Source organism: Mustela nigripes, chromosome 17 (genome assembly GCF_022355385.1).
Source record: "Mustela nigripes isolate SB6536 chromosome 17, MUSNIG.SB6536, whole genome shotgun sequence".
Taxonomy (NCBI): domain Eukaryota; kingdom Metazoa; phylum Chordata; class Mammalia; order Carnivora; family Mustelidae; genus Mustela; species Mustela nigripes.
The window spans coordinates 788,370-808,189 of record NC_081573.1 but is presented as its reverse complement, the minus strand read 5'-3'; the positions used below and the strand labels follow the sequence as shown (position 1 = coordinate 808,189).

At 55.6% G+C, this 19,820-nt stretch overlaps 1 protein-coding gene across 1 annotated transcript; it reads left to right on the top strand.

The window, feature by feature from the left end:
• Positions 1–2,392: 2,392 nt before the first annotated feature.
• CACNG8 (calcium voltage-gated channel auxiliary subunit gamma 8) lies at positions 2,393–14,631 on the top strand. Its single transcript, XM_059381736.1, has 4 exons — positions 2,393–2,775; positions 10,793–10,876; positions 11,943–12,083; positions 13,638–14,631. Exons 1-4 carry the CDS (start codon positions 2,598–2,600, stop codon positions 14,429–14,431), a joined length of 1,197 nt encoding a protein of 398 aa, XP_059237719.1. The 5' UTR covers positions 2,393–2,597; the 3' UTR covers positions 14,432–14,631.
• Positions 14,632–19,820: the final 5,189 nt, after the last annotated feature.

The window sequence follows — 19,820 nt, the reverse complement described above, 5'->3', positions numbered from 1 at the left end:
CGAAAGGAAGAGTCCCTAAAACCAAACAGATTGCCCCTCAAATCGACAAAATGAAAAGATCTTCAAATCTTTTTTTGATGGAGAATTTCCCTCACTCACCCCATTTCCATTCCTTGCTTATCTTGGATTGTGGGGGGTCCAGCAGGGGGAGGGGTACACCTCGGGGTCATGGGCTCACCCCGGGGTGGAAGCAGAGATTTGCTAGGACAGTGGAGGCGTTGGTGCTGGTGGCAAGGGGTACGGATGGGGGAGAAGAAACCAGGAGCCGAGGAGAGGAAACTCCGCGTTTGAAAGAGGAAGGGGCCAGAACCGAGGATGGGGGCTGGGGGATGCCAGTGTCCAGTGGGCTGATGAATGGGCACGGGTAGGGGCTGCGTGTAGGCAGGCTAGTGGAGGTGGGGGAGGGAACACATGTGTGGGGCACTAGGCCCAGTTGCCATGGAGATACCCCCCATAGACAACCTTTCTCAGCAACCCCTCCTAGGAGCAGACCCAGGCAGGGCCAGCTGATTGGGGTGGAAAAGGCCAAGGTCACCCTGGTACTAGGACCCAGGGCGGTTGGGGGGGGGGGGGGGGGGGTTCCTTCTGTTGGCTTCCATGCTCTGAACTGTAACATGGGATTTGGGGAAGAAGTCTAGGAAACAGTGAGTGGTGGAAGCAGGTATGGGTCGTGTGCCCGGAAGGAGGGCTGGGGTAGAGAAGGCAGGGCTGGGGGTGTGGTGGTGGGCATGCTGTGGAAGAGGGAAATGAGCAGACACAGGGGTTACTGAATGGGAAAGAGAGTTTGTAGTCTCCTGGATGAAATTTTTCTGAGGGGCACTGTCTATGGGGGGCTCCATTTACATTTGGGAAAAAAGTAGGTGCTTCAGCACAGGAGAAAGAGTAAGGGGAGTTGTGGGGGGGTTCCCAAGAAGAGAAGGTAGTGGGGCTCCTGAAGGGAATTTTCCTGAGTACAGGAGATGTTGGTGGAGGAAGGGGATTCTTGGTGGTATAAGAGAAGTCAGGTTAGGGAGAAGGGGGGAGGTTCTCGTAAGTTAAAGAGAGTGGGAGCTCCAAGTGAGTTGGGGAGATCTAGACTTGGGGGTTCATCAGTGTGATGAAGATAACGGGGAACCAGAGCTCCAGTTAGGGGATTTGGAGGCAATGGGAGATGGTGGAAGGGCAGAGGAATGGGGTGGGAGGGGGGATGCTGGGCAGAGTGGGGGACTTTCCCTGGACAGCAGTGGGAGTCTGGGTCAAACATCAGGAGATTTCTGAATGGAGAGGAACTGGGGGTCTGGGGGAAGGGATTCTTGTGAGTAGCTTCTCCGTGGAGCTCATGGAGGAAATTTTTCTTAATGGAGGAGGAGAGAGTGATGGCTATGATGAGTTTGCCTAAGTTGTAGAGACAGTGGGGGCCAGATTCGGAAGACTTCTTGAAGCAAAGCAGAGGGTGGGGTATTTTGCTTGAGTCCAAGACGTAGTAGGGGATTGGGGCTGGTCCAAGGGAGACAGTGGGGACTGTGGAGTGAGTTTGAGGGGGCTGGAGACATCCTTCTAAACCAGAGGGTTCCATGTGCTGGTGGCCCATTAGAATCCCCCAGGGAAATTTTTAAAACCTAGATGCTCAGGGACCACACCCCAGACCAATGAAATTGGAATTGCCCAGGTGGGGCTCGGGTATCCTGATCTCTAAGGTCCTTCGGTGATTTCCAGCTGTGTTAGAGGTTGAGAACCCTGGTCCAGAGACATAGGGGTCTGAGTGGGGGCCGGAGGGGGCCGGAGTGGGAGTGGTGGTGACCACGTGGTTCTTCTTAGTTGTGCAAACAGTGAGGATCCGTTGGGAAGATTTTTGTTAGCTGAGGAGAGAGATTGAGAGATTTATGTTTCTTGCGGAGAGGACACAGTAGGCGAGGAGGTGAAACTTGCAGGGGACGAGGGGAGCAGGCAGAACCCTGCGAGATAAGAATGGTGATGGGGCTCTTGTAGGTTCCTTGGGAGGAGGAAGCCCGGGGGGCCAGAGTAGGGGGGAGCGGCCTTCCGGGTGGGTAAGACGTGAGGATCAGGGGGAGGAGCAGGAGGGCGCAGGAGGGGGGTGCGCAGCGTCAGGCTCGGTGGCCGGCGGTTTCCCACCAACTCCCAGTGGGGTTTGGTGGGAAGCCTGCCCTGGGCCGAGGGAGACTTTCCAGATAAAGGGAGGCAGGGAGACCCCGAGTGGAAGGAGTTTCTTCAAGCAGGGAGACAGTGGGGGTCCGTTGTGGGGTTTGGGCAGCGGTGGGGGAGGTGCGCTCCTTCTCTACTAACCCTGTGTCCGCTCCTGCCCCCACCAGCCCGCGCCCATGGCCGCCCTCTGACCCCCTCCCGGGCCGCGCCTCCTCCTCGCCGCCCCCCCCCCCGCCCCGCCCGCCCCCGGCCCCCCCCTTCTGCCTGCGCTGTGCCCCCCCCCAGCCGCCGGCACGGCCCCGCCCCCGCTGCCCCGGTGGTGGCCCACGGCCCCCCGGCTCCCCGTGGTCAAACTGGAGTCGCTGAAGCGCTGGAACGAAGAGAGGGGCCTCTGGTGCGAGAAGGGGGTGCAGGTGCTGCTGACCACGGTGGGCGCCTTCGCAGCCTTCGGCCTCATGACCATCGCCATCAGCACCGACTACTGGCTGTACACGCGCGCCTTCATCTGTAACACCACCAACCTCACGGCCAGCGACGACGCGCCGCCCCACCGCGGGGGCAGCGGCTCCTCGGAGAAGAAGGACCCCGGCGGCCTCACCCACTCGGGGCTCTGGAGGATCTGCTGCCTGGAAGGTAGGGTGCGGGGGGCCCTGGCCTCGCGCCCCACCTCCCCTCCAGACTCCGCGGGCCGGGGACCCCCCCTCCCGCTGGCTGCTTCTGTCCCCTCTCGTGGGGTCCGGCCCCACCTCTTGCACCCTCCCACCCCATCCCGCACACCGTCCCCTAGTGGCCCGCCTGCCGCCGGCCCCATCCCTCGCTTTGCCTCCTCCCTCCACGGTGCCCTCTGCATTCCATCTTCCTTCCCTCCCCTTCCCTTCTCTCCCGGGGACCCTCCCTTCCTCTGCTGGGCAGGCTGGCCTCCTCCGGCCCCCCTCTCGGCTGCTCTCGAGAGACACCCCCCCCCCCCCCCCCGCCCCCCCTCCGTCCCCTCCACCCCCCTGCCCCTGCTTCCTCCTCCTGGGCTGTTTCTCCCTAAGACGTCATGGGTCATGGTCGAGCCCTCTCTGGTCAGAGCTCTTTACACTCTCCTCCCTTCCCTCCTGTAGACTCCAGTCACGTTGGCCCTCTCCATTAGGATTTCTTCCAGCCTCCCGGCCTGGCCCTAGGCCTCCTCTGCCTCATCTTCACTCCACTCACGCCTCCTTCCACCTCTTCCTCCTCCTTGAACACCTCGCTCGGGAACCCTAAGACCACCGCCTCTCCCAGTCTCCATCTCTGCTCTGTCCTTGGGTGCTGCTCTCCCTCTTGTAGCCCTTCTCCATGCTGGGGGGCCTCTACCTCAACCTCTGCTCACCTACTCACTGCTGTCCTCTCCCAGCCCCCTGCCCCAGCCCCTCCTCCCTCCCACTCAGGGGTGTCTGCACAGCTCTGGGCCCGGGGCTGGAGGCAGGACATCTGGGTCCCAGGCCCACCATGCGTCCGCCTCCTGTGTGATCACTATCTGTTCACCTCCCTGAGCCTCACGGCTCTTATGCAAACTCCACGGTCCCAGACCTCTCCTCCAGCATCAAAAAGACCAAGGTCCCTCCACTTCTTCATCCTTCTCTGTTCCCATCCTTTTCTCCTCTCTTTTGCTGAGCACTCGCGGTGAGTGAGGAGCGCAGTTGTCTCCTTTAATCCTGTGAGGCAGGATCCTGTCGGGGATGAGGAAACCAAGGCTCAGAGAGGTTAAGCCACTTGCCCAAGGTCACCCAGCTGTGACTGGGGCAGAGCCAAGAGAACCCAGGTCTCAAGGATGGGATGTGCTGATATGCTTTGTCTGGTGTGCCAAGTGTTTAAAACTGAAACCAAAATCTGAATCAGTTGCCAACATTTAAAAATAGGGAGACTTCACATTGAAAATCTGATTTCCAGCTTCTTTTGAACTAGTGGAAGATCTGACAGCGCAGGGCCTCATTCTGCAGTGGCCACGACTGGCCGGTCCAAGCAGCCGCTGCCCCTGCAGATCAGGCATGTGGTGTGCACGTCCCCACAGTCGCCTCTGCTCCCTGTCCCCTCACATCTGTCCACTGTCTTATTATTGTACTTCCTTCCTCCTGTGGGCGTTCGAGTCTGGTCCATTCACTGGTCGGACCAAACGCCAGGCACCAGCCATGGGTGGGGGTTTGTGTCCTGAAACCCCTAGGACAGTGGACAGCATATAATAAGAATGCCATTCATCCATCCGTCCGTCCATCCATCCATCTGTCCATCCATCCATAGGACTGATATTTATTGAGTTTACACTATATGCCAGACACTGTTCTTGATTGTGGGGGTGAATGGCAGGAAAAAACAAAACATCCCAGCTTTATATGTCTTCTATTCACGAGGGAGAGACAAATGATAAGAAGATAAGTAAACAAAACCTTTAGGGTGTTAGCTGGCACTAAGCGCTAAGGAGGACAGGGGACATGTTGGAAAGTGTCAGGACATACATGTGACATTACAGGTGAGGAGATGAAGATGGGTTTCACCCATCAGGCGACCTCGGAGTGGAGGCCTAAAGGAAGGGGACATGGAGCCACGTGGCTCTCCGGAGGGAAGGTAGCCATGGCGGAGGCCCTGAGCTGGGAGCATGGGTGTCTGGCCCCTGGTAACATGAGCAAGAGTGTGTGGTGGGAGATGCAATCCAAGAGAGAACAGGCCCCCATTTCACATGTTCTAGGTGCTGGGATGTGACTTGGCTTTCCCGTCCAGCATTCCTGACATACCTAGCGGACAGGAGGGCTCTGGACGCCCTGGGCGGAGACTGAGGGGTCAGGCAAGAGGGAGGACAGGTGGACGCTTGTCTGGGGTGTGGGTGGGTGGAGTTGGAGGAGAGGTTTGGATTCAGAGTGTGTCCCAAAACCAGAGTGGCCGTGGGGGTTGCGGCACTGTGGCAGGGTGGCTGTGGGAGGCGAGAGAGAGAAAGAGATCGGGGGGTCTCCGAGGCAGCATCTCTCAAACTCAGCACTCCGGACACTTTGGCTGTGGGAACCATCCTGCACACTGTAGGGTCTCGGCAGCATCCTGGCCTCCGCCTTTTCTTCTCTGTGCCGAAAGCCGTCCCCAAGTCATGACAACCAAAGCTGTCCACTTTCTCTGTCCGGGAATAAATTCATCCCTGGTTGGGAGTCACTGCTCCCAAGGCTGTGGCCTGAGCGCCCAAGAATGGCCTCGGAGGGGGTGGGAGGTGGGTGCAGAGAGGCCTCTGGGGGACGGTTCAGAGGGTACTTCATTTTCTGTCTTTTATTTTCTCTGGTCTAACTTATTCTGAGGACAGCTAGCAGGAGTTCGATTTTGGATGTGTTGCATTTAGGATGCTTTTTAAGTGTTAAGACAGGGGTGGGCATAGCTCAGGGCCGCACGGTTGGTGTGTTAGGTTCTGTGGACCTGTGCCTGTCACAGCCACTCCTGAAAACATCTAAAGAGGACAGGTGAGTGAATGAGCGTGGCCGTGTGCCAGTTAAACTCCTGTGTGGACGCCGACCTCTGGATTTTGTATCTTTCTCACGTGCCACGAAACACTCTCCTTTGATATTTTTTTTTTTCCATTCACTTAGGAAATGTAAAACCCATTCTTTGCCAGATTTGGCAGGCTGGGTTTGGCCCACGGGTTGTGGATTGCTGACCCCTGATCTAGGTTGTGAGTGATATGCTGTATGAGGCCAGAGTTCAGGGGACAGTCTGGGCTGGCGATATAAATTGGGGGGGTCATTGCATATGGATGGATGAGGTCACCTAGATAATGCGAAGAGAAAAATATACCAAACAATTAGTTGAAGGGCTGCAGCCTGAGCTAGTCCACTATTAAAAGAGAGATGAGAGAAGCCAGCAAAAGGAGCTCAGAAAGCAAAAGCCATGGAGATTTAGGGAAAATGAGGTAAGTGGGTGTCCCAGAAGCCAAAGGAGATGTGGTAAGGAGGGTGTAAATGAAGGCCGGCTCCATTATTACTGTAATCATCACGTATTTGCCACACAGCGCTCACAGTAGCCCCATCATCCCCACCTTCTAGAAATGCAGGTGAAGGCTCAGAGAAAGTGCAATGACTTTCCCAAGGTGACACGACTCATAGGCAGTCGAGTCTGGATTTGAATCCAGGTCTGTTTTCCTTCCTAGGAGAACAAAGCAAGGCATCCGCCAGCCTCCAGCCCACGAGGGACCCGGGAATGTAGAAACCAAGCCCCCCGGACCACTGCCTCCTGAAGGCACTCGATCCCTGGGGATTTTCGGGTTCCGTCCCCATGTCCCTGTGAGTCTCCCGGACAGATGCAGTAGGTAGAGCGACTGAGACACAGACGTTGGGACAAGACTGGGATTGGGTTTACTTGCTGCCTGCTGAGCACAGCAGGGTGACCTCGGGCTCCACACTGAACCTCTCTGTGCCTCATTTCCATCCTCCAAGGATTGGGGTTTGCAACACTCCTTAACTCCCAGGGATTATGGAGGGGTTCAATGAGCTGTAAATGTAAGGTATTTAAAAGGCTAGCAGGCACAGAGTAAGGGTTAGATTGTGTCATTGATATTTTGTTGTTGTTGTTGTTGTTCTAATTATTCAGAATTCAGGTGACTATCCTGAGTACCCCCTCCCTTGGTAGCCCAGAAATCTCGGCCTTTTACCCAGCACTGCCCTTCACACAAGCTGCATATATGATTTAAAATTTTCTAGTAGCTACACTCAAACAAGGAAAAAGGAGAAGGTTCAATGAATATAATTTAATAAATAGAATTTATACACTATAATAAATCAATATAAAGGCTAATATCTTTTATTTAACCAAGCATAGCCAAAATATTATCATTTTAATATTTAGTCCATGTAAAAAATTATTGATGGAATATTATGCATTTATTTCACACTAAGTCTGAAATTTGGTACGTATTTTATGCTCACACTTCATCTCAATTGCCACATTTCAAGTGCCCAGGAGCCACCTGGGGCTGGTAACATGGGTGTGGGTGTAGCTCCCTCCTCAGGAATCAAGACCCAGACCCACAGCTCCAGTCCTTCAAGTGGGGTATCTCAAGCCCCTGTGCCCAGCACTTTGCACATCTTATTATCTCCCCAGTCCTCCCAACTGTGCGGGGGGGAAGTGGTGTGAGGAGGAAGCTGATGGTCAGCAAGGGAAGTGAGTCAGCCACAAGGTCACCCAACATGTGAGGGGCAGAGCAGGCTGGAGCCCACTTCTCCATGCACCCTCACTGCAGCACAGCCCCCTCTTCACTCCCACCTACCCAGGTCTGTGCTAGGCAGGCTCAAGGGAGACCCAGGGGCACATTACTGCCATCCCTGGACAGAAAAAGCTCCTGGCTCAGCCTAGTCAGGTCAGATAATACACAGAAGCATGTTACCCAGCCGCCTGTATTCTGCACTTGACCCTGTGTTCCACTGAACCCTTAGCAAAGCCTCTGAGGTCATGGCATTGTCTTCATTTCCCAAATGAGGAAGCTGAGTCTCAGGGGCATTCAAGTCCCCAAAGCCACACAGCTGGGAAGCAGCTGTCCTGGCATGTGATTTCAGGGATTGTGCTCGACTGTCTTAAATATGCTCACCTCTGAAGCCCAGGTACAGTTAATCTCCTTCCCCTCAATTTACCATCTACACGGAACTGAGCAGTCTCCCACTCTATGCTCCGTTCTCACCTGTAAAGCAGGGACATCATTATTATCCAGTATCCCTAGGGTTTGTAATAATTCCCAAGTGCATTGCTACCTGTCGAATGCTCTAGGTGCTTGGTGTGTGCTTAGCCCCTTAGTAGGTACTGGTTGTCATTACTGCTGTCATCACTGATCTGTTGAGAGGGACTGTGTGCCCTGTGCTTTACATGCTCAACCTCATTTAATTATGATGAGTGTTTTGAGAGGTGTGCTGTGATACCACTCAAGAAAGGGGAGAACTTGAACCCCCAGTCTTACCGACCACACCATAATGAATGTGCTGATGGATGAGAGTTTGCACTTGAGGTGTATAATCAATCAATCATTCATTTTTTTTAAATTGTGGTAAAATATAACAAACCATAACATTAAATTTATCATCGTAACTTTTTAAGGGTACACTTGCATTGCTGTGCACCTGTTCTCCAGAACTCTTCTCATTCTGCAAAATGAAACTGTTCCCATTCAACAAAAACTCCCCATGCCCCCTTCCACCAGCCCCTGACACCCACCGCTCTACCTTCTGTCTCCATTAATTTGACTCCTCTAGATACCCCCTAGAAATGGAATCATACAATATTGGTATTTTTGTGACTGGCCTCCTTTCCTCAGCAGGGTGTCTTCAAAGTTCATCTGTTTCATCACATCGTTAGAATTCCCTTACTTTTGGAGGCTGAATAATACTCCGTTAAATGTATCGACCACATTCTGTTTCTCTGCTCATTTGCCAATGGAAAATAGGGTTGGCTTTGGCTGTTGTGAATAGTGCTGTTCCTGAAAATGAGGTACACGTGTTTCTCAGAGACCCTGCTTTGAATCCTCTTGAGTATATATCCAGAAGTGGAATTGTGAGGTCATATAGTAGCACTTTTAAATATAAAAATCTTTAAATTAATTTTTTAAATGGTAGCAGCTGGTACCATTTTCCATCCCCACTCACAGTGCACAAAGGTTCCAATTTCTCCACATCCCCATCCATGTTTGTTATTTTCTGCTTTGCTTTTTTAAATAGTAGCTATCCTAGTGGGTATGAGGCAGTATCTCATGGTGGTTTTGATTTGCATTTCCCTAATTAGTGATGTTGAGCATCTTTTCGTGTCCTTGGCCCATTCAATCATACTTTCATAAAAATATTTATTAAGCACTTACTAGATGTTGTTCTAGATGCTTGGAAGATAGTAGTGAATGACCCATAACTTTATATGCCAGTAGGGCAAACTGCTGTGTGTTTTAATTCTGCTTCCACCACCCATCAGCTGGGAATTGATTAATCCTTTCTGTGGCTCTGCCTCCTCATCTGGACAATGGGTAGATGGACTGATATCAACTGAGCACTTAATTATGTTCTACAAAGTGCTCAATCTCTATCTGGCTTCAATCCTCACAACAATTCCATGACGTAGGTCCTATTGTCCGCTTTTGTAGGTGAAAGGACTGAAGCAAATTGGCCTAAGTAACACCGACAAGGTCACAGAATCAGGACATGATGGAGTTGGGTTTCATTATCAAGCAGTGTGAGTCCAATTCCCAACATTTGGCCACTGTGCAACACCAATAACATTATCTATTTCATGGGACTCGTGGGAGCTCTGGATGAGTTAATCCACCTAGGAAGCACTTAGCAAATGTTACCTATTAGTGGAATTACTCACTGCCTTATATTCCTTCTCAACCCTTTCCTTTATCCCCATCACTTTCCCCATCATCTTCTGCTTACAATCTCCCCTCCTGCTCTCCCTATATTCATAATTTCATTCATTCATTCAACACCCATTTCTTGAGGCCTCCCTCCTTTGTGTCAGGCAATGCTAGGGACACACAGGAATCAGACTCCATGCCTGTCGGCCTGCAGAAACCCCCAGCTTACTGAGGAAAAGAAGCTCATAAAGCAACCCTAGACACGCCCAAAAAGGAGGGGGGAGTAGGGTACTGCAGGGAGCTGTTCTGCACTGGAGGAGGACGCTGACCCATCTTCGGTGGGAGGCGTGTGTGTACACGCTCGTGCGCACACAAGGGAAAGCTTCCTCAAGCAGGTACCCTGTGAGCTGCCCCCTTGCAGCCTAAGTTTTTCACCAGTGAAGAATGTGAACGGAATCCACAGCATGGGCAAAGGCCTGCAGGTTGGAAGGAGCCTGGAGAATCGAGGAGTCTAAATGTATTTATATTTATATTTATTTACATATCAATCTCTAGTTATGTGATAGAGATAGAATAGGAACTTTCCCCAAAGGTGAGAAGATGGGTCCCCAAAGGGTGTGAGGATGAGGATTCTGGGATGGAAGAAGGGGGTGAGACCGCATGACGTCTAGAGGCAAACCTCCTCACATGCCTCTACTTGCTCCAGCCACTCCATCTTCCAGAGGATTCCAGGTAAGAGACTGGGAATCCCTCTCCCTAGAGGCAGAACTGAAGAGACTACAACTCCCATTGTCCACTGGGGCTGCGACTTCATAGGGCCTCATGGGAAATGTAGTCCTCGCCTTCTGCGCGCTCCTTCGTTTTCCCACGCGTATTCAGACCTGTTGACAAGTGCAGAGTCGCAGAGCGCCTTGACATTGCTGAGACCGGCGCCTTCTTTCTCATAGCGGGGGAAGACAGAAGGCCAGAGAGGTTGAGTGTCCTAGCCCGGGTTACAGGACAAAAAGGTCTTTGTGGCCTTTTAGTGAGTGTTGCATGGTTTTTGCTTTTTTTTTTTTTTTTTTTCCTTACTTTTCTTTCTTCCTTCCTTCCCCGCTCTCTCTTTTTTCTTCCTTTTTCTTTTCTTTTCTTTTCTTTTTTTAACTGCTGGGAAAACCGAGGCCAGAGAAGTTTAGTTTGTCCCAGATGCTGAAAGGCTCGGGAGCCAGGATTTCCTGTCTCCCAATAGGCCCAGAGAGAGGAGGGGTTTGGGGAAGGAAGGGGTCTTCTCTCGCCGGGGGTTCTTCCCACTCTTAAGTGTCCCCCGCCACCATCACCCCCATCCCCCTCCAGGGTTGAAAAGAGGCGTCTGCGTGAAGATCAACCATTTCCCGGAGGACACGGACTACGATCATGACAGCGCGGAGTATCTGCTCCGTACGTGGGGGTCTGAGTCAGAGTGGGTGGGTGGGGCTGCTGGGGCGGGGGCGGAACGCGGCAGGAGGGGCGGGGGAGGAGCGCACTTAGATCGACAGGCAGGGAAGAACTTGCCGGCCAGTCCAGAACCGGAGGCTGAGATCCTCTGGACCCCAATTGGTTTAGTGATCCCTCTCCCGCCCCCTCCTCTCACCTTGGGGCGGGCTGAGGGGGGGATCCCAGGAGGTGACTGGCCGTCTTACAGCCCAAGCTCGCGTAGACACTGCTCCGTGACTGGTTGTCGGTTTCTGGGCTGGGATTGGCCGCTGCGCCCTGGCTCTGAGGCAACCTGCAGCGCGGACTGGCCACTCTCGAGAGCTGACCGGGGAAGCCGGTGGTGCGATTGGTAGCTACTCCGAGAACGCGGCAAATCCTGAATTATGATTGGCTGCGGCCTCAGCGGAGCTCAGAAATCGCAAAATCCGTTTGCTAGGGTCTGGAGGGTGGGTGGAAAGGACTGCAGAGAGACAAGACAGACAGACAGACGGACACACACACAAGCGAAGCCCGGAGGAATAGATGGATCCGGGCAGAAGGATAGGGGGTGGGGCTCAGAGGGAGGAAGGGCGTGGAACCCAGAGAGATGAAGCCCCGCCGAAAGGGGGTGGGCAAGATATTAAGAGATTTGATAAATCCAGAGAAAGGAAAGAAATACGTAGAGGAGAAGGAGAAAGATAAAAAGAGGGAGGGTCCACAGAGAAGGTCAGAGAAAAACAGAGAGGGAGAGTGATTTGGGGAAATAAAAAGGGGGGAAAAATGTGTCAGGAGAGAGAATAGTAGGCCGAGAGAGAAAGAAAAGCAGGAAGAAAAAGGCGGGAGAGGAGATCGGACCGAGAAACAGAAAAATTTTAAAGAGGAGAGAGAATGAAAAAAAAAACCAATGGCCAGAACACAGGCAGAGGGCGAGAATTGGAGGATTCTAGCGAGAGGCTCGGAGACAGGAGGCGCAGCGCTCGAGGGGGCCCAGAAGGCCGCAAATGACGCCCTCGCCCCCATCCTCTCTCCCCTCCTCTCCTCTCCCTCGCAGGGGTCGTGCGGGCCTCCAGCATCTTCCCCATCCTCAGTGCCATCCTGCTGCTGCTCGGGGGCGTGTGCGTGGCGGCCTCCCGGGTCTATAAATCCAAGAGGAACATCATTCTGGGCGCAGGGATCCTGTTCGTGGCAGCAGGTGAGAGGCAGAGGGAGGGGGAGGCCACCTGCGCGGGCGCACGTGTGTGTGTTTGTGTGTGTGCGCGCGTGTCTGCGCGATTGTAAAGCCACCCTGCCCCAGGCGCCTGCTGGGGCCTGGAGCCTTCCTAGGCTCTTCCTGAGCTCCATCGCCACCCGCTGGGCAAGGTAGGTGTCGCCTTTGCGCCGTCTTTGGGGGGAACAAGCCAGCACTGACAGGTGTCTAGCGCGTAATTGGGGATGCTGGGAGCTCAGGTTCCGAAGCCCGCGGTCCAGCAGACGGAAGGGGCGGGTCTTAGGAGAAGGGTGGGGCCTTGAGACAACTGGGGTCTTGAGGATCAAGGGGCGGGGCTGGCATCCCGAGGACTGAGCGCGAGAGGGAGAAAGGGAATTGGCAGCAGATGGAGGGGGGAACCTGTTTTAGGGGGCGGGGCCTCGTGAAACCCGGTTGATCCAAGAAGAGCTTGCCCTCGCACGCTATCTAGACCAACTTCGAGTGAGGTTTCCCCACACTTCCCTCCCCCCGCACCCCTGGCTTCCCTTCTTTTCTACGTCAAATGAGTAGTGCTGGGAAATGCTAGGGGACAGAATCCAGAGAAGAGGGAGGATTTAGCATTAAGAGAAGGGGGTGCTTTGGGGATGGGTCAAGATCTGCTTTTGGGCCAGAGGACTCAAAGGCGGGGTACGGGCGGAGAAGCCACGTCTGGACCCGCAGGGGGCGGGGTTTGATAAGTTGGAGGCGGGGCCTAGGGTAGCAAGGGGGGACCCGATTCAGTAAGGGCGAATTTTAGACCAGCACGGGGAGGGCCTAGACTAGATAACCAGTCTGGATTGATACCATGAAAGTAAGAGTTTAGATCAGTCGGGGACTGAGCCTAGAGAATCAGAGCGGAATTACCACATTAACAGTTTAAACGAGTTTAGGGCTCGGGAGAAAACCTAGGTTTATAACATGAAAGATTGAGTTAGACTATTCAGGGTAGGGCCTGGAAAGCCAGGCCGGGATTACGTCATCACGGGCAGGGTTTAGATAAGACCAAACCGAGCCTGGACCCGCTGGGGCCAGGGCTAGCTGGGACTGGGGGTTTTGACCCTCTAAGGCTGGGGTCTAGATCAACTGAGAAGGAGTTTAGACCGACCGTGACAAGGTCTGGGCCAGCCAGGGCCTGGACCAGCTGGGGCATGGTCCCCAGCTAGCCAAGGAAGAGTTAGAACACCTGGGACCTCGCAGAGATCATTTGGGGCGGGGCTTACGCCCTTCGGAAGTGGAGATTAGACCAGCGTGGGCTGGGGCCTGGGCCAGCTCGGCAGGAATTAAAGCACCTGAGACGGGACAGGGCTCCTTTGGGGTAGGAACTAGACCACCGGTGGGTGGAGCTTAGACCACCGCGGGGCGGGTTGTGGATCAGCTCGGGAGGAGTTAGACACCTGGGACGAGACTGTGCGGACGGTCGCGGCTGGGCCGCGGGGCGGGGCGGGGCGGGGCGGGGCGGGAGCGGGGGCGGGGCGGGGCCAAGGTGGCCTCCAGGCTCCCGTCTGACCGTCCCCTGCCCAGGCCTGAGCAACATCATCGGCGTGATCGTGTACATCTCGGCCAACGCGGGCGAGCCGGGCCCGAAGCGGGACGAGGAGAAGAAGAATCACTACTCGTACGGCTGGTCCTTCTACTTCGGCGGGCTGTCGTTCATCCTGGCCGAGGTGATCGGCGTGCTGGCCGTCAACATCTACATCGAGCGCAGCCGCGAGGCGCACTGCCAGTCTCGCTCGGACCTGCTCAAGGCCGGCGGGGGCGCGGGCGGCAGTGGCGGGAGCGGCCCCTCGGCCATCCTCCGTCTGCCCAGTTACCGCTTCCGCTACCGCCGCCGCTCCCGCTCTAGCTCCCGCTCCAGCGAGCCGTCGCCGTCGCGGGATGCGTCTCCCGGCGGCGCCGGGGGCCCGGGCTTCGCCTCCACGGACATCTCCATGTACACGCTCAGCCGCGACCCGTCCAAGGGCAGCGTGGCCGCGGGGCTGGCGGGGGCCGGCGTCGGCGGCGGCGGCGGTGGCGGCGGCGGTGGCGGTGGTGGTGGCGGCGCCGGCGGCGGCGGGGCGTACAGCGGCGCGGGCGCAGGCGCGGGCGGCGGCGGGGCGGGCGCCGAGCGGGACCGCGGGGGCGCGCCCGGCTTCCTCACGCTGCACAACGCCTTCCCCAAGGAGGCGGGCGGCGGCGTCACGGTCACGGTCACAGGGCCGCCCGCCGCGCCCGCCCCGCCCGCGCCCGCGCCCGCCGCGCCAGCCCCCGGGACCCTGGCCAAGGAGGCCGCCGCCTCCAACACCAACACGCTCAACAGGAAAACCACGCCGGTGTAGGGGCGCGCGCCGGGGGGCGCCGAGGGGGCGTGTCTGGGGCGCGTGCGCGGGCGCGCGTGCAACGAGGCTGCCGTGGGGGCGGGGGCGCCCCTCCCTCCCCGCGAGCGCGCTGGAGACTGCTTGGCCTTCCCCCGCGCCCCGCGCTCGGATCGGGGACCCCCACCGGGTGGAGGCCGTTGGGAGGGGGCGTCGTGTTTTATTTTTTGGGAGGGATGGGGGGTGGGGGGAGGGCCGTGGAGTTTTTTTGCAGTTTTGAGATGTTTTCTTTTTAATGTTTTGCTGTGTGCATGTGGGGGCGGGGCGGGGGGGAGGGAGGGACTCCCAGCCCAGCCCAACTCCTGGAGAGGGGCCCATAACACACGAATATATAGTTATCCTACAAACTATATATATGCCCTATGTGAAGAGGCAGAAAGGTAAAGAGAAGGCTTGCAGAAAGGCAAGGTAACAAGGAATGGACGTGCTCATTCATTCACTTTTTCATTCATTATTCCACAAGGGTTTATTGAGTGCCTCTTATGCACCAGGAAGGTCCTGGGGAGGGAACATAATGGCCACAGAGGGTGACTCGTTCATTCGTTATCTGAAATCCATTGGTATACTTAAGCATTAGGCATTGGGGTAGCCGCTGAGCCTACAGAAGGAAGACAGCGTTCCCCAATGTCCTCATAGAGTTTGCATCTTGTGCAAGAGAGACATTCATCAAAGAACTGTATATACAAAGAGTAAGTTATGGTTAGAACCCAGGAGAAATCTGAAATGCTTTGACTTGCTCTGTTAGGGAGATGTAACCCAATTTAAAAGTTAGGAATATTTTAGCTGACATTGAAAGGATGACAAGACACCAGCCGGGTGAAGCTGGGGAAGTGTCTCAGCCAGGTAGCAGCATATGCAAAGGCCCTGGGGCAGGAAGAGCTTCCAGGGAGGGCCTAAGTGTAGCAAGCCAGGTGCAGATGGGACAAGACAAAGCTGGAGAGGTAGACACAGCTTGACTGCCCAGGGACTTGTAGGTTAGGTCAGAAGTTTGGATTTCATTCTGAGGGCAGCAGGGAGCCATGGAATGGCTTTAAACAGGAGCACAATGTGAATAGGGCACAAAAGGGAGGCCAGAAATCAAAGAGGAGAGTGAGAGGCAGAGGCAGGCTGAAATTCAGCATCAAACACAGGCCCTGGTCCTTGAAACTCCCATTCCTGGGAGGAAGCAGATAATCACAAAATCCTAGAGCACAGCAAGGCATCTGGTGTACAGGAGAAGCCCTGTCTCTGTGGGACTTAGACATTTGTGTCTCATTCATGCATTAATTCAGCCATTCACTCATTGACATTTCTGTGCCTCTGCTAACATACCAGGTAGTGTGTGTTGGGATCAGGGTCCCCCAAGATGAAACAGACCGTGCCCTTGCTCCCGAGGTGGAGTCGTCAAAAACTGTATTGTGGGCAGGGTGATTGGTGCTGTGACAGGGACTATGATGGACACTTGAATGGAGAACACAGTGACTGAGCTCCAGCAGTCAGCTGTACTCTGGGAAACTTCCCGGAGAACCTAATCCCAGCTGAAGTTTAAGAAGGATGCATAGGAACCTTTCAAGTGACAAAGGGGGCGACCCAGGCATGGGCCAGGGGGAGAGACATGGCACTCTGTATTTGGGACAGGGTTCAAAGTTCTGGGACATCGCAGGCCTGGGTAGGGTCAGAGGTCAGGTCAGAGAAGGAGCTAGAGGCCAGAGCTGAAAGGTGCTGGAGTGCCAGGTGAAGGAGTTTGGGCTTTATTCTGAGGGCAGTGAGGAGAAACGGGAGTTTTGAGCAGCAGAAGTCCAGGACTGGATTGCGTGTTAGAAGGAGCCACTTGGGAAAGTGGTGAAAGAGGCTGATGCTCTGGGATAGGGGAGAAGAGGGCCACAGGTGAGCTGAGCAAGGGCTGTGGGGGTGGAGGGGATGGATTCAAAGGCCACCGGGGATGCAGAAGGGACGTTGCTTCATGGATGTTCCTTCATTTGCTCAGTAAATATTTCCTCTGTGCCAGGCCCTGAGCCTGACCATACTGGGGGATGGAGATGCTTCAGACACTGCCCAGCCCTCTAGGGCTCCCAGTCTGGTGGGAAGAAAGCCTGGGACATGGAGGGGGAGGAAGCAGTCATTGGTGGTGCCAGGGGCTTCAGCAGCCTCTGTTCTGATGATAGGAGGCAGCCAAGGGAGGGATGGGATCAGACTGGGTGTCGGGAGTTCCCCTTGGGGGCCCTATGGGTGGACTAGAAACAGGGAGAACCTGGAGGGCAGGGAACCAGGGAGGAATTCCCTGGGAGCAGTTTTAGGGAGAGTGGGTAGAAAATATGGGGGAAGGACTACAGGACAGAGTGTACAGAAGCTCAATGGAGAGACAGAACACGGAGAGGCAGAGTCCAGAGAGACAAGATGGGTGGGAGAGGGGATTCCTTGGTGGAGGAGGGGGTAGAACTGGTTGGGGGGGGGCGTGGATTCTAGAGTCCAAAGGCCAAATATAGAGCAAGAAAGAGGTGAAGGATGGGGGAGATGAAGAGGAGTGGAGAGACGGGAAGAGCGGGGTTGAGGGAGGGGATGTAAGAGTCCCAGAGCCAGGGAAAGTTGAAGACCCTGAGGGTGAGCAGATGTGGAGAGAGAGGGGAGCAGAGGTGCACATGTCAGAGCATGGATGTCTCAGAGGTACACAAAACTAAACAGAGACAGAGAGGTGGAACCATAGAGACGGATCCAGAGATCTGCCCCAAAGCAAGCGTGGAGACAGGATAGGAATGACCCACTTTTGTTTGTGTTCAGGATTAGAATGCAAGAAGTATTTATCAAGTGCCAAACTGTTCTGGACCCAGGCTAGGCCTACGGAATGTGGTGGGCAGACGGTCAAGGTCCTGCCCTCTGGGATCCTCGGGAGAGACCAACGATAAACACCGTGGTTACCAAGAGGTGAATTAACACTATCCAGGGTGTGGTGACAGTGATGGGACACGGGACTTCAGGCCTCACTGCAGTGGTGACATTTGAACAGATATGGGACTTGTCACATGGAAAGAGGACAGGACAAGCATTCAGGCCACCCAAGGTGGCACGGGAGGTTTGGGAGGAGACCTTGTGGCAGGCCGATTAACAGGGGTGAACACAGTAGGGCAAGGTCAGGGCATAGGCTAGGTGCCCATCCTGTAGTCCTGGGAAGAAATTTGCATTTTAGGAAGCCTGAGTGACAGAAAGAGGAATTATTAATCGGACTTGCACAGCACCGAGCTGTGGTGTGTTGCTTGGAAAGGGGTCCTGGAACAAGGAATCAGGATTTGGGTGGGAGGGACCAGGCGTCCTTCTTTGGACATGTCAAGTTACAGATGCCTGCCTGAAACCCAATTCAGGGTATCGGGTAACCCGCTGGATATGTGAGCTTCAGGGAGAAGCCATGGCTGGTGATCTAAGTTTTGGAAAGGTCAGCATACAGGAGACATTGAAGCCACGGGGCTGCCCTGAGTGGGGGAGGGGGTGCCTAGAGGGAGAATGCCGACAGAGAGGTGACCCTGGCTAGAGGCTCAGGGTCATCTGTGTGGGGGAGAAGAGGATGTAGCAAACGAAGCCCTGGGGGAGGAGGTGACCATGGGCTAGACAGTGGCCAGTGGGACTGAGAACTGCAGAGAAAGCCCAGAAGCCAGAGGATGGCGAGGTCTGGCCTGGTAAGAGGTCATTTCAGTGCAATGGTTGAGACCAGAAGAAGGGAAAGGGGCAAGCCACTTTTTAGCATGAAAATTACAAGGGCTTTCATACCAAAGGAAGTTCATACTTTTTGGGAAAAGACAGCAAGGGGAGGCAGGAGAGAACTGTGCACTCCCACGTGGTTTAGCGGGGGTGAGATGCAGACCAGGGGATTGCGGGGGGGTGGGGGTGGTGGTAGGCAACCCGGGCCAGGAGGGGAAAATGGAGTCAGGACATAGGCACTGTGCTGCCCGGGCAGGGTGTGCTCCGAATGCTCCGGCTCCCCTCTGGGTCCTGTCGGGCTTGAGAAAGGAGAGAACAGGTGTAACTCATTTAAGGAGTCCCAGGCCTTCCAGGAGCCTGGCCGGCAATCTCCCAGCTGCTGGTTGAGAGACAGGGAGCAAGGCTGGTTAGAACATAGAGGGAGGTGCGTCCCGACGGGGCCCCTTCCCCTCTCTTGGGAGGACCTGTCTGTGTGTCACATCTCATTTCATCCACCAGTCCATCCTTTTAAGTCACCCAATTTACATCTCCCAAGGCCTCCTGTGTGTCCAGTCCTGGGCTGGGCGGTGTTGAGGACAAAGATGAGTCTCTCCTGTACCCTTCCCTGCCCTAGGCTGGTGGGAGAGCTGGAGACACACACACACACACACACACACACACAGTGTCACATTCCAGGCAACTCATGCTCCAATGCAAGCCACACAGGGCGCTGAACGTGTCCACAGCAGGGCGGACGGACAGGGCCAGGGTGCACCCTGGAGCGGCCAACCATGGATGAACAGAAGAGGTGGTGGAAGGTGGGTCCCACCTGGCCCATCTGCACAAGGGCTGAGGGAGGGGGAAGGGGTGAAGATGAGGCCCTGCTGCCATTCCACATGGCCATCCCTGTCCCTGCCCCCAGGGGAGCTGAAACTGCATGGAAGGTCCCCTGGGGGCCCCCTGTCTAATAAACTCAATGATGAGGACTGTGGTTCTGGTTCCAGGGCCCCTGACACCCAGCCTCTCCCTGAGGCCTGCCCCTTTCACCCCTGGGGAGCTGAAGACGCGAGCACCATCAAGAGTTCTTGCATCCATCAAGACCCAGGAGTCTGAGTCCCAGTCTTCCGTCCCAGGGCTTCCGGCTCTCAGCCCCCTCCTCCCTCAGACCCAGGAGTCCAGGCCCCTAGCCTACCCCCTCAGACACAGGAGTCCAGCCCCCTAGCCCCCTCCCCCCCCAGCCCGGGGAATCCCAGCCTCCCGCCCCCACCCCCCCCGGACCAGGAGTCCAGCCCCAGCCCCAGCCCCAGCCCCTCCTCCTCCCTCAGACCCAGGAGTCAGGGGCCCCAGTCACTCCTCCCCCAGACCTAGCAATTCAGGCTCCCAGCCAGGCCTGCTCCGGACCCCAAATCCAGGTTCCCTGCCACCATGGAGATGGGATCCTCGGCTCAGGCGCTTGCCCCTTAAGGAAATAAAAGTCCCCTCGGGCTCCAGCCGGGTCAGGACCCCGCCCCCAGGCCCTCCTCCCGGGGCAGTTTCCCTCCTCCCCTCGCGTCCCCTTAAAATACCCAGGGTCCCTATGGCAACAGGCGCTGGGCGACAGGTGCGGGTGTTATTTACGGGTCGAGCCTGAAATAGCCCGGGAGGGCGCGGGGGTAGGCGGGTGGGGCGACGCCGGACGGAGCCGAGCGGCGCGTCGGGGCGGAGC